The sequence below is a fragment of the Parasteatoda tepidariorum genome, chromosome 6 (assembly GCF_043381705.1).
Source record: "Parasteatoda tepidariorum isolate YZ-2023 chromosome 6, CAS_Ptep_4.0, whole genome shotgun sequence".
Classification (NCBI taxonomy): domain Eukaryota; kingdom Metazoa; phylum Arthropoda; class Arachnida; order Araneae; family Theridiidae; genus Parasteatoda; species Parasteatoda tepidariorum.
In genome coordinates this window covers 38263679-38278864 of record NC_092209.1, presented here as the reverse complement: position 1 = coordinate 38278864, position 15186 = coordinate 38263679, and the positions used below count along the sequence as shown (strand labels likewise).

The window sequence follows — 15186 nt, the reverse complement described above, 5'->3', positions numbered from 1 at the left end:
GGATTTTTAGAAAAAAAAGACTAGATGTTCATGTCTTTGGAAAAAGAGAACTCAGGGCATGAGACTGCTTTTTTGTTTTAGCTTTCTTGGATGTGTGATTTCAGAGCAGATTCTTCCATTTTCGCGATATCGATCTCCTTCATGCATAATCGGCACTTGGCTCTGAACTTCTTTTCGGGCATTGATAAAATCCACTCTTTATAAGCTTGATTATCCATCCATTGGGGATAAAAATAGCACTTCCCAGGCATAACTAGTCTAAACTACATAACAGAAATACGAAGCCGTGCCTTTGCGAATACGTTTTACAATAAAGTTTTGAAATGACGCAAACGTAAGGACAAGTGCGGATGGTAAACGGCAAATTTATTGAAAACTACAAGGTACATATTGTTACGAAATTCGAGAGTATTCCAGTTTCGATAAGAAAATAGAAGATCTAAGAATATGCGACAGAAGATGAAGTGGAGTCTCGCCCCGAACGCATTGATTGTCTGCTGTGCTCCGCGCGCTTGGCAGACACCAACACGCTAGGCCCGGTTTGAAACGGTGGCGTTAAAAACCACGTGAGAGAGCTCGGGAAGGGAACAAAACAGAAAGATGCGCGGGTGTTTTATAAAAAGAGCTGCCGGCAGTATTGGACAAATTCAAGGACCTATCAAGTTTTTCAAGGACCTAAGACGTTTTTCAAGCACTTTCAAGGACCTAAATTGAGCAAAAAAAAATTCAAGGACTCTCAAGGACCGTGGGAACCCTGAACAAATATAATTTCAATATAACTAAAGATAAACCCATGGGTCCCCTGACCCTGGGCCCCCACATTTCTAGATCAGGCTTTGTAAGTGAATACAAATTGAGATGCAGGATTTTCAAATCCCGCAAGATTATGAAGGGCTTCAATAGTAAAAAAAAACCATGATAAACTGGGAGTTTCTATGAATTTTTAGCATTTATCACTGAAAATTATGACTTTCCAGATGCGCAGATACCCTGCAAATCATAAATTAAGAAACAGAAGATGTGAGTACAAATTTAAAACAACAATGATTATTTCAGTTGATTGCTGTCACTGAAAAATATAAATAGGAAATTTATATTAATTTAGACAGGGACTTGCTTTTAGTAAAAAAGGGCATGGAAATTTATGTGTCCTGTTTCCTTCATGGAATCACATATTATAGTACAAATCATAAATAAAAATTATATTTACCATTACATTGACTTAAAAAGGCTTTATCAGAGGCCATTTCACACACAGATTTTGAAAAAGTTTCATGATCTGGAGATTTAGGTGGAGTTAAAGCTGCAACAAATTAAATCATGATTAAGTAATGTACTTAAAAGATATTTTTAGATTTTATCACATATAATCTGAGAAATGTTTACGTACCAAATGGAGTATTGTTAGGGGTTGCAGTATGAGAATTGACAATCAGTTTTCTAGGAACCATGTTATCTTCTTCATGTTCTTCTTTGACTGCTGTTAAAACTTGTGCAATATTAGATACTTCCATTTGCTTGTTCACAATCTGTAAAAATACACAGATCAGACAGTTTACTATAAAATCTCAAAATAGCAGCTATCATTGGGACAAAAATACTCAGCAAAAAAGGGTTGGACACGTAGATTAATCTGCCTATAAATTAATTACATTTAATTATATCAGTTTTTATAATTTAGGACACAAATTAATATTTGAGCTGAAATCATTTTAGTATCAAATTCTAATGACCTCATTTGACCTCAAGACCTCGGCTGGCAGAAAAGCTACTCTTTTCCGGGGCTTGCATGGTACAAGCGCCTTTTTCCCCCACCTCATTTAAGGAACGAGCAACTGTCGCTCCTTTTCACCCACAGTGTTTGGAGATCCCGGCATGCTCTCAGCCAGGCATAGGGAGGACAAGCATTCTTACTAACTGGGTAGGAAGTGAATTTTTCTATGCCATAATAATAATCCGCGGGAGGGTTTCATTGCAAGTTGATATGCGTAATTCACTCGGGATTAATTGTTTTTTACGGGGATACAAAAACAACATTTTAAGAGTCGGAGAGGAGAATCTTATAATTATACTAACTTAGAAACAAGTAAGTAAATTTACGAGTAGGCTACTTTGTAGTTTACGCAACTTATAATCAACACATTTTAATAATTTTCAACCTATAACCGTATTTAATTAATATTAAAGCAAGTTATTCATTTATCAAAAACTGTTAAAATATAATTAAAAATCTTTTACTTACTTTTTCTGATAATTCATTGACCTTAGGTGAGACAGAAGGTTCACATCTCAATTCTTCTTGAATAGGTTTCACAATAATATGACACCAGACAATTGCACCAAAAGGCCTACTTTTATGACAAAAATTCCAATGACTTCTGTAAACACCCGGATCAGTGGGAGATGTAAATAGGATTGAAACTATTCCTTCTTCTCCAGGTTTAAGATGGGGGACATCTACCTGTTCATTACTTGGAATTAAATTGGCAGAACCTTGGATCAAATGTAGCTATGGGTAATAAAAAGAATTGCAATTTATAATAAATTCATTAAATAGATGACTTCAATATATATAATTAGAAATTTCATTAAATAAATAAATGTTCAACAATTCCAATTGAATGTTAAGAAAATCATAACGCTAATCTCACCAATGAGTTTAAGATATAAAGCAGACTAAGATCAATTAAGGTTTGTTTGATTAAATAAAGGTTTTGATACTTTTAAGAATATTAAATGAACTTATTTGATATTAGCACAGTTATTCCAAACAATATCTAGTCTCTTTTGTATTTATTATATTGAGGGAGAAACAGAGCAAAATTAAAATGATTTGATTTTTTACAAATATTAAATTGAAATATTTAAAAATTGTTTATTTTTTTTATATAGATGTTAGCCAAGTGTATGCGTGTGTATACATGCATATATATATATTAGGACAGGCCACAAATCGATGCATTGGTAAATACCGATTCTATGCAATCATCGCGGATGTGATGTTTGGATTGGCAATTTTTCGAAGCATTGGAAATCGTGATTTACTGAGATGCATAGGATATTTCCGGATGCATAGTTGACATTGATGTCTACACAGGCGATGTTGAGCATTGTTTCTGATAGTACATTGATGTCTGCAAGCTTGTGCAAAGAGCATTTTTTCTGCCCTAAATGTGAAGTGATAGCTGTGGTGATGATTGTTATCGTTAGTCTTTTTTACATTGTGACCCATTGCTTTGCTGACATAATGAATCCGAATGTGATAGAGAATCGAAATGTTGTTGAATGTCTTAGTTATGGAAGGCTTTTCTTTTAATTGTGTGTGTACAAATCCTGTTGATTTCTTTTACAATCAATCCAGCCATTGAATGTTTTTAACCACTATTTTGCAGACATCCAAATCTTTAAATATTGAGAATTAATAATTTAAAAAAATGCAACGCTTATTTTAAAAAAATGCAACTTACTAATTGCGAATTTACACAATGCTAAATGTAAACATTAATGCACCAAAACATCAGGTTGCATCAAATTATCGCAATGTTAGCGTGACGATATATCGCAATGCCAAAATCTTAACATTGCCCAATCCTAATATATATATATAAACAATAAAAAAAGCATATCAAATGAGAATAAAACCCAAGACTCTTTTTAACTAAATTTTATGATACATATCACACTTACTAACAGTAAAGCAAATCTTAAAAATAGTGAAGAAATTTTATTGATCAATTTATAGCAAACGGATAAACCACCCAAAATATATTTTAATCTTAAAGAGTCTTTAATTTAAAAGATGCTACATTGCAATTGCATTGATTGCTACAAAACTTCAGTTTCTGTTGAACGGTTAAAAACCTCTTAATAAGCCAACAAAAATTACTTACTTTAGTTGTATGTGTCCAAACTCTAATACCACTATTCATAACTTTCCAACTTTTCACAAAGCGAGTAGAAGGTGGAATTATAGTGCCATCAGGAACAGTTTCATCACATAAAAATGTAGCTTCATAAAGTCTATTTAAAGAAATATTAAAACTTAATAATGTCTTAGATACTACACATTTTAAAAAAGTATTTCTGCTTGACTTTTACAACAGAACACCTTCTAAAAGAAAATTTTAGGGGCCGTTCAAAAAGTACGTACATCCCGAAGGGGGGAGGGGATTTGCTATTTTGTACGATGAGGAGGTATTATACAAAGTACGTACTTTATAAACATACACCAAATTTAAATATGACTTTATCCTACACACTCCTTAAATAAATATTTAATTTTATTTAAAACATAATTATTTTAATTTTTATGAAAAAGGGGGGTAGACTAATAAAATGTACGTACTCTAAGGCCTTATGTACGGTAATGTACGAAGGGGGGGAGGGGTTAAAAATTTCTCCCTTTTTGTGTACGTACTTTTTGAACGGCCCCTTAGCATTTTCAGTTTTTTAAATAAAAAAAACTAAAATCGCAAAAAAAAGATAAATGTTACCTTAGGATGCCTAGCTAGATTTTTCAACAAAAAATAAACCCCTTTTAAGCACTCAAAAAATATTTTTAGTCACTTTCCAAAATAAGACGAAAATCATAATTAGGTTTTGTGCAGTAATAAAAAATTTTTCTTTCTATAGTTTAAAGTTCTAAATTTATAAACATAAAATCAACAAAATGTAAAAAAAATTTCAGAAACTTTACATAATCATGATAAAATAACAAGTTTTTGATAAATGTTGCAGAGAAAATTGTGAAAATCATGCTTTTTTGTGATTTATGACTATAATCGACACTGCTAAGAAAAAAATTTCTTTTTGAAAGATAGAAAATTAAGCACTTTTTACAAACCCCGGAATAAAACAAGCACATTTAAGGGCTTTCAAAAAACGTAAATCAAAACTAAACACTTTTTATAAACGCTATGTACCCTGTAAGATGGTTAATAAATGGTGCACCCTTTTAAACACATTCAAAATTAAAATTGTTATTTTAATTCATACAAGACACGTCTAAAAACTACAAAATGAGGAAAATAAGACCAAAAAAATAGTCCATCTCAATTTTATTTATTTATTATCCATAGCAAAAGAAATTTGAAAACGTTATTAATGTTACATTATATTATAAATTATGTTATATTGTAAATGTTATATTGTTCAACATGGTTTCAACAAAAAAATTTTTAAGAAAATTTTTTTTAGAAATTTTGTTTGATTATTATCGAATTTAGCAGAAAGACTTTGACACTGTAATATGTATGGCAATTGCTGAGTCCTTTTTCAGAATCAATACGAATTTAAAAAGAAATATTTTTAATTAATAATATATAATAGCATGTATAATACAACAGCATGTACTTTGCAGCAAATAATAGCATGTAATTAATATTTACTTGCTGCATCTTTAAACAATTTAATGAAAAATTAAGTCTCTTAGTTGCATTTAGATTAAATAAACAGTCATATTGTAATTCAAGAAAATTAATTCTAACATTGCAAAAAATAGTAAAAATTTTAATCAAATGAAATAAATATAAAACATAGTTTATATTTATTTCATTTGATTAAATAAATATTCAAATGAAATAAATATAAATCAAACTTAGGTAAATGATATTTTCTAATGCATGTGAAAATCAAGTTTGAAAATATTTTGCATAAATTACATGTTTTCTATTAACTTATTGCTACTAATTAATAATCAAGTTTGCTGGTTTGTCTGATAATGTTTGTACTATAGGTTGGAGAAGCAAATTTGACAATAAGTGATTTTTCAACCAAGAATAATAAATAGAACTTCAGCAGTTATCAAAACTATTTAAAACATTTCTGGGAAACAATTATTTGGCTAAAATGGTAAATATAAAAGATAAATGGAACAATTATTTTCTGCATTAAAATGTCAGACTATCACATTTAATAGTTGAAAAGAGATTAAAAACTGCAATAAACAATCTTGAAAGGAACAAATATACTAAGTCATAAGCTGTGCAGTTAATAATAATAAAAAAAGTTTCTTAAAACACAAGATAAGTCAAGAAATCTCACTTCTTTTTTTGCCCTTTAGAATAAGGAGAATCACTAAATCTTGCCGGCTTTATGGGTAAAGGAGACATCAGCTCTTGCCATTTCTGTTTTTGGTACATTTTCAATGCGAAAGGATAACGGATTTTCAAAAATATGTGAGCTTTATTATGAACATTGGGTAAACTTTCACACTCTTGGCACAAATCAAAGTCGGAACAATTTCTAAAACGGGAAAAATTCATTCATGTACAGGGAATAAATGGAATTGAGTTATGAAATAATGATAAATTGAAAAGTAAAAAACAAACAGCATAAACTTGCACAAGTTTAAGATTATTTCAATGTATAGAACTTGGCACTATTAAAAATACATGAGTAAATCAAAACTTTTCCTAATTGGAAATAAAATATGATTGTTGCTAATTTTAATTAAATGAGAAATCTATTATTTTTTTTCTTTAAAAAAAAATATTCAAAGATTTATTTATTGCCCTGTTTTATCTAGGCATTACTACAAAAACTGAGCAAAATCAGCTATCCATTTGTATGACAAAATGTGTCATTTATGTATTGCAGTAAATAATGATTAAAAAGTGCCGACACTTGGTCAACAACGATGCAAATAACATGGGATGGATGTTAATATTCGTACTAATGATGAGCATCATTGAGAAAATTCAATAACTGTCTCAGTTTTTATTTTCTGAACTTAACCTCAATGATGTTTGAGTGATTCGTAAATAAATTATCGTAAATATTTGCTTACAGACAGAATGAGTTTATATGGAACAAATACTACATGAAATCAGTTATTTGTTAACAATATTAATAAGAAGATAACTAATTTTAAAATTCACTTACCCACATTTATAGCGAATGCCATGAATTAACTGGTCACAATTATCACAATAAATGTCGTTATGAACAACTTCTCCTAAATGAAAGAAAGAAATATTCATTCTATATATTCTTACTACTATACTAAATATTCTTTCCACTTTTTTTTAATCTATTCAGTTCAATACTCACAGTAATATATTCTGGAAGCATAAATAAAAACAAAATAAAAGAATTTTTTTTAAAAATAAAACAGCTCAAAGATTCTTTTTAATTTTAGTGTTTATTTGTTGTAAGGGGTTTAATATAATGGGGGCTACGGCCTCAAGCATTTGGACGAAGAGGGCATCTAAGGTCACTGAAACGCTACCTTCATTACAATTTTCATTTTTAATAATAAAGAATAAAATTGTATGATCTTTAGACATGATAAATTTAATAATGAAATTTAGGACATTTCAAGTTAAATCATCTTTACACTTAAGGAAAAAAAGCCTTTCTTTGAATAATTTACCCCCATCTTACTTAATTAGAAATTTAAAATATGGATTTAGAATTTTCTTTCAAAAAAATTTTTTTTCTAATAAATTGACTTTAACATTTCTCTTTTCAGGTAATTTAATGTAAGAAACTACAACTAACTTTCAATTTTATTATTTTTAGACAAATAATTAAGTAAACTGCTGTTTGTAGAAAATGCAACACCATGAAAGAATCATCAGAATCAAATGAAATTTAATGCAGAAACGACTTGTACTGATACAAATAAATGATGAAATTTTCAAAACAAAAGAAACAAATTAAGCGTCCGAAATCAGTATTTGGTGCAGCCACCACGCGCTGCAATAAGTGCTGCTATACGACGTGGCATGGAGTCAAACAGATGTTGAATATCTGCTTGAGGAAGAGAATTCCATATCGCTTGTATGCGCAACCAAAGTTCGTCTTTGGAAACTGCAGGACGCGGATCACGAGTGAGACGCCGACCAACCATATCCCACACGTGCTCAATAGGCGACATATCCGGCGAATAAGCAGGCCAAGGAAGAAGTTGCATGCGTTGTGCTGAACAGAAGTCTCTAACAGTCCGCGCAACATGTGGGCGTGCATTATCCTGCTGAAAGATAGCTCCAGGGATGCCTTGAAGGAAAGGAACGACTTCGGGCTGTAGCACTTCACGGACGTATCTGTTGCTATTGAGATTACCCTCAATTCGTATCAAATTGGATCGTCCATGATACGAAATCGCACCCCAGACCATAACTCCGGGTGTTCGACCACTATGTCGTTCAATAATACACTCAGGAAGGCAGCGTTGACCGGCATAACGTCTAACACGAACACGGCCATCATGGGTCCACAAATTGAAGCGTGATTCATCTGAAAAGACAACTTGGTGCCAATCAGCTCGCCAGTCTCTGTGCTCAAGAGCCCACTGCCGACGCAGCCGTCGATGATCCGCCGTGAGGGGAATCCTGTATAATGGCACCCTTGCACGCAATCCACGGCGCAGCAGACGACGACGAATTGACGAAGCCGACAATTGTACACCTGTAGCAGTAGACCAATGTGCTGCCAGCTGCCTGGAGGAAGCTGTGCGATCATTCACCGCCATGCGGAGCAGGTGTCGATCATCGCGCTCTGACGTCACCTTCTGTCGTCCAGTGCCTGTTTTTCGAGTTGTTCGGTGCTCGTCGGTCCACTGCTTCCAAACTCGCATCACTGTGGAACTGTTCCGCTGCATACGAGCTGCTATTGCGCGATAGGAAAATCCTCCTTCTCGAAGGCCGATTATCCTCCCTCGTTCAAACTCCGTAAGTTGCTTGAATTTCTTATTCTTCCGTCGTGGAGGCATACTCAGGTCTCACTAAACGTTTGCCACTAACAAATAATCATAGACTATTTTCAACGTCCCGCTACAGCACTTTATTTATACGCTTTCAGCATCAATTCAGAGGGCGCTGCGCGCGCCACGCACGCGCGATGGCTCTGAAACTTTATTAATTTGCATAATATCCTATAATTGACATTTGCTGCGAATTTCATTTGATTCTGATGATTCCTTCATGGTGTTGCATTTTCTACAAACAGCAGTTTACATATAATTGTGTAAGGACTTACAGTTTATCAGTACAGTTGAACCTCAATCCTTACTTCCCGTATTTTTCGTTTTCCGTTATGTATTGTCTAGTTCAATTGGTACCTACACAAATGGTATTCTAATAATTTAATAATACCTGGTTAGATCGTCTCTGAAACTGAAAGATATCTCTCTCTTTTTATCATTCAGAAATTTTACAGACATTTGAAAAAATTAAGTTAATTGAATGCTAAGAAAAACGTTAACTCTTGATGCTAAGGATGAAAATGAAAATTAGAATTTTTCACAGTTTGGAAAAAAAGACCTTAAATATCACACTTGTTTATTATGATATATTAATGACAATGTTAAAACTTTAAGATATGACTTTGGTTAAAAATAAATGATTGCAGAAGCCAAACAAGTGCTAACCGATGCCAATGAAACAACAACTGGCGCCAAAAATACTAGAAGGCCTCCAAGCTTTCGGAATGAGAAACTATCTCCATTCCCACTAACTTGCATAAAAAGAACAGCAATCTGTTATAACAAATGTTGAAAAATTATTCTTTGAGTTTTAATGAAAAGAGTGCGTCCAATCTAAAAATTTTATATATTTTAAATAAATGCATTTCTTTCTTTCTTTTTTTTTTTTTTTGAATTGTAAATAATCTTTTCTTTGAAACTTTTTTGTACTTATTGTAAATTTATCAATTTTGCAGTCCAATACTTCTTTATTACTTTTCATACTTTTTCAAGTCACTAGTTGATATTTTATATTGACCACATTTGTCCTTTTCCCATATCTATCGTTTGCAATGAATGGTCACTTGAGAAACGATCAATCAAGGTTTTACTGTACAATTGTTATTGAGGTTCCATTTTTTATACTTTTAAAATAAAAATATTAGAGATTATATTAAATTTAATTAAAGTTATACCTTGACACTGTATAAGATTATCTTCTTTCAGAGCCAAGCTACTTTTAGTACTTGGAACATCAGCCTGAGCTTGTCTGGTGTCAGTTGATATATTCAGCATTTCTTCCAGCAACTCTTTCTTTAGGTCTTGCTTTATCTATTTTGTATTTAAATTAAATAATGATTACTAATAATAACAGCAGCATATTAAACAAAATGATTTAAATCAGTTATAATTAAGAAAATTTGTTTTATCTTTAAGAAAAAGGATAACTGTCATACCAGATGAATAAAACTAAAATATTTTCTTTTCCTACTATATTATTTAGTTTTCTAATGTGTTTTTCTTCTTTACATACATACTTTTTAAAAATAATAATAATAAAATTGGCAATTTTTTTCCCTTTAGATAATCACAATTACTAATAAAAAAATAAAAATATTTATTACTATGTAAGAAAGGAACATATTTCAATTAGGTAAACTAAAATGAACATTTAACTTATATTTAATCAATAAAATGTATTCTATGCCTATTTTAATGCTTGATACATAAAAAAAAATCCTGTGCAGAACTTAAAATTAATAAGTGAATTACTTAAGTACTTAAAATTAATAACAAATTAAATCTTAAGAACATTTTATTCTGCTTAATAATATATTCAACAATAAACATATTGTTGAATAATAAGTGTTTTTACAAAATAAACTGAAATAAATTTTTTTAACAGTAATCAAGATATTAAAAGATAGCAGCAATATTTATTAAATTAATTTAACATGAAAACAATTTCAGACATTTCAGCGCAACGATTGTCAACAAAACATAAAAAATGACTCACCTCGAAATTAATATAGCTCATCATAATAGCTATCGAAAAATAACAATTAATCTTAAGGTATCATCGTAATATCTTTTGGGAGTTACTCCCGAAAGGGAAAATATTATTAACATCTACAACACATCGAATTTGTAAATTAATTTGCGCTTTGGCGAAAAACAAAGTAAAGGTTCGAAAAGAAACTTACTACTGCACTGACGACTCCTACAAAAATTGTGCTGACATCTCTGAATTAGAATTAAAACAAAATAAATTATATTCAATGAATTAATGCTGCCATATTTTAAAGTTACAATTAAGATTTAAAACACTAAATTCAAATTGAATATTAATAAATGATAAATTTTTAAAACTAAACAATAAGTATAAGATTATGTTTGAAAATATAAAATAGTTTTACTCAGAGATTTTTTATGAAATATATTTTTAATTTGATAAGTCAGTGGTTGATAATTAGTACTTTTCGTTGAAAAATTATGCTAAAAATAAATGCTAGAAAAAAAGAGCAATTCAGAATTTTTTTTTTTCTTTTTGTATAATATTCTGATTAAGAGCTTTTTTCTTACTTATTTACATCATTCAGTTCTTTTTGTAAATAACAAAAAAAATAGCTGTAACAGTTCTGGAAATTCACATTTATTCTATGTCAATATTTTTATGCCTTAAAAGTAAAACTAAAATTAATATACCAAAATATCAAATCACCAAAATATCCTATGCCTTATCCTGTTTTTTACTGTTTCAATACTATACTTCATAATATTGTAGAAGCTATTGCATAAAAAGTTGTGTTAAAAGAATTGTAATTCTTTAATTTTAATGTTAATTTAAAACAAAATTGAAATTTCAGACAGCGTTTTGAATTATCAAGCTTTTCTAATAAATATAGGTAATTTTTTTTAACATTCTTTACTTGATGTTGAATTTGTAATATTACAGTATCATTTTGTAATTAGAAAGATTAACCACAGTGTGAAACTTAATTAAAAATAAAGAAGAAGAAAAAAACGATGTACAGTGCAGAACCAGTTATCCGGAAATCAGAAAACCGGAAAACCAAAAAACCGGAACAAAATTCGATAAATTTTCAGCCATTTTTAGAAAAAAAAATTTTTTTCCTCATAAAAATTTAGAATTTTTCTTTCTTTTTTGAAAGATGTTTACCATACCATCATTTTAGAAATAATCATTACTGTATTACTTTATCGTTTTTTCTTCTTTTTAAGATCATTTCCAAATATTTTTTTTTTTTTTAGTTGGGTTTAACAATAAAAAATACGGCTTTTTGTAGCGATTCAGAAAACAGGAAAAATCAGTTATCCGGAATAGCGATGGTCCCGATCGTTCCGGATAATCGGTTCCCTACTGTACTAAATAAATAAAAATTCCTTAATCTCCACAACGAAAATTTGTCAAAAGAATAAAGGAAGTACAGGTACTTTATTTAATATTATGTAAAATTTAAATCAGTTACAAATAATTACAGTTACATTTTATTAGTTATAATCTTTGTTTGTGTATTAGACCATAAAAGCTTAAATAAAAAACACTTATCTGGTAAATGTAATTAATGTATGATAGAATATTTATAATAATTCAAAATTTTACTAACTCAGATAATTTAATAATGATATTTCTATATAAAATAGTTAAAATTTAAAAGTAATTATTTTTATGACTGGTCATTTAAATTTTTTTAAATTACCTTTGACATGTGATACTGAAACCATAATGGTGGTGGTGACCCAACTTTCGGACCATTGAATACCTAAAAATCAAATTTTAAAATACATTGTTTTTGCAATATGGTTGCATTACAGATAAAATTAGTTAAAATAATATTACATTTAACATTTACAGAATACAAAAACTATATTTGCAATAAAGAAAGCAATATTTTAGTTAACACAAACTTAAAAAAAGTTTTCGAAAAATATGCAATACTTAAATAACATTAAAAATAAAGAAACAAATAAAATTCAAAACAATAACAACAATGCATTGATCTATGAGATAAAGGAAAAAGTAAGAAACATAAGAAATTAAGAGACATAGATAATAGAGAAACAATCCTTATCCAGAATGACTAATTATTAATTGGCAAATATTTAATAATTATACTTGCCAATTTATACAATGTTTACACAATGCACATACAATTTGCAAAATGTATGTGAACAGAGACTTAATTTAAATACATTTATTTCTTAAAATTGATTACAGAGCAAAAAATAAACATTTAATTTTTCAATAAGAATATTTGCAGCTGCAATCATAATAAAAAACTTTTGGAATAAGACGGTTATCATTGTTAAGAAACAGCAAATAATATCTAGATGTTAAATTTTATATTTCACTTTGATTTCAGATTGATGACATTTAGTAAAATTAATTTAATTCATTTTATATATATAAATTTTAAATAGCAATTCGCAAACCTTCTTAATAAAGAATTCAATAAATTTTTAAAAACCTGCTTGATAATTTTTTTTTAAATATATTAAACAATTCAAATATTTTACTTTAAAAAATTAAATATGGAATTTAAAATTAAGCATGCTTTAAAATTCAAAACTTCAATGCATTTAATCTACGTTCTGTATATATTAATTAACACATACTAACACTTTAAACATTTTTCATCAAAATTTCACATTTTTAAAATTAGGAATAGATAAAAATGTTTTACTTTTAAACATTCACATTTCAAATCTAAATCTTTTCAAAAAAATAAAAAATTATGCTTATCTTAACAAAAAAAAAAAATTTAAAATGGCTGTTTTATGTGTGCAAAAATCTACAATAAATTAAACATTTTCATATATCTTTCAATATAATATTAAACCTCACAATACGAACAGGTTATAGACATGGAACTGTTAGATAAAAAGTTAAAGAAAAAGAATGTATTACCCCAACTGATAAAGCACAGCCTCTAAGCTGATACTTGTTTAATGCTTTACAAGCATTTTCAGCTTCCTCAAATGTGCTCATTTCCTAAAATGTAAAGTTTTACACAATTATAACAAAGATAAGATAAAAAAGGTGACTTGAAAATAAATCAAAATTTGATCTGAGAATCAACTTTAAAATTATTGATTATCTAAAATTTTGAGCAAAAAATATATCATTTTGAGCAAAAATATATCTTATATCCTTACAAAATTAATAATTGCACTAAAACAGACTTGGAAAAAAAATGCAGTTTTGGTTCAAATTATGTTAATTATGTATAAATATTCACATATTTTAAATGTGCTAGAACATGAAGAGACCTTTCAGCTAAGTTAATTTTTAAAGATAAACGAATAAATAAATGAACCTTAAATAAAAGCATTTCAAGGTTAACACATTAGCACAGCACCACATCAATGAACGCCTCAGGCTGCAATACTTTTGCCAACCAAGCATCAATGTATCAAAGCTCATAAATTGTATGTATCAAAGCATCAATGTATCAAAGCTCGTAATTATATGCCATACTACAATGTTAAGCACATATATATTGTAATAATATTTTACAAAACCTCAAATTGTAATAATATTTTACAAAACCTCAAATTGTAATAATATTTTACAAAAAAAAAATGTCTATTTTACTCAAAAAAGAAAAGTTAACTTACTATATTAGCAACTAACTTGAAAGCAACTAACTTGATATTCTTTGAGACAATGTTAAGAGTAGTTTTTACTAGCAATATGTACAAAAGTCCACATTGACATTAAATTTTATTGTTAATGCTCGAACGAACAATAAGTTGCTTACAGCTTTAGAATGCAATTTTATTGTTCAAAGAAAAGAACAAATTGAAATTTCTGCTTTGAAAGAACTTATAATATTTGGAAGCTGATATTCGGAGAAAAAAAAAACAAGAATACTTTCATTCATTTAAAAATTACAAACTGACTATTACGTAAATAACAATATATCGCACTCTGGCAAGAAAAGTGACAAATAAAAAAACAGCAATATTAAGGTTATGTCAATTAACCCCTTTCTTCTCGCTCCCGTGAAAATGACGGGGTGAGTTTTCGCCCGCTATTTCTCGCTCCCGTTATATTGACGGGCTGGAGTGTTCAGAAGTAACGCGCCAATAACAATAAAACTAACTCATTTCTTTTGCCCGGAAAACATTTTATTTCTCATTTTACACAACTGATAGCAGTACCTGAATATTTTTAAGGTAATTGTAGATAGTTAGTTAATTTTAAACTGGTTGCAGCACTAATCAAATACGTAATACTTATACAAAAGCAAAAAAAATAGACACTTTTGTGACAGTTTTCTGGAAAATTAACCGATCGTTAAGGGGTTAAAAATATGTATGAAGTGCCCCACCAAGCTTTAAAAGTGTCACATCTCTAACTTGCAATTTATCCAGCTGAGGGACGTTGTGTCAGTTTTGCGTCTATTTCAGAATAAGTTTTATAGTATTCTTTAAGTTGATTTTTCTCAAATGCTGCATTTTAGAGTAATGATACTGTT

General features: G+C 29.4%; 1 protein-coding gene across 5 annotated transcripts in view; it reads right to left on the bottom strand.

The window, feature by feature from the left end:
• LOC107457248 (next to BRCA1 gene 1 protein) overlaps positions 1-15186 on the bottom strand; it is a 40300-nt gene that overhangs the window by 7632 nt on the left and 17482 nt on the right. For all 5 annotated transcript variants that reach the window (XM_016075366.3, XM_016075368.2, XM_016075371.3 and 2 more), the window contains 9 exons: positions 13614-13697; positions 12406-12468; positions 9880-10015; positions 6883-6955; positions 6043-6243; positions 3891-4020; positions 2243-2509; positions 1391-1529; positions 1211-1303 (listed from right to left, as the gene is read on the bottom strand). In XM_016075366.3, coding sequence (XP_015930852.1) covers positions 1211-1303; positions 1391-1529; positions 2243-2509; positions 3891-4020; positions 6043-6243; positions 6883-6955; positions 9880-10015; positions 12406-12468; positions 13614-13697 — 1186 coding nt within the window. The remainder of the gene's footprint in view (positions 1-1210; positions 1304-1390; positions 1530-2242; positions 2510-3890; positions 4021-6042; positions 6244-6882; positions 6956-9879; positions 10016-12405; positions 12469-13613; positions 13698-15186) is intronic.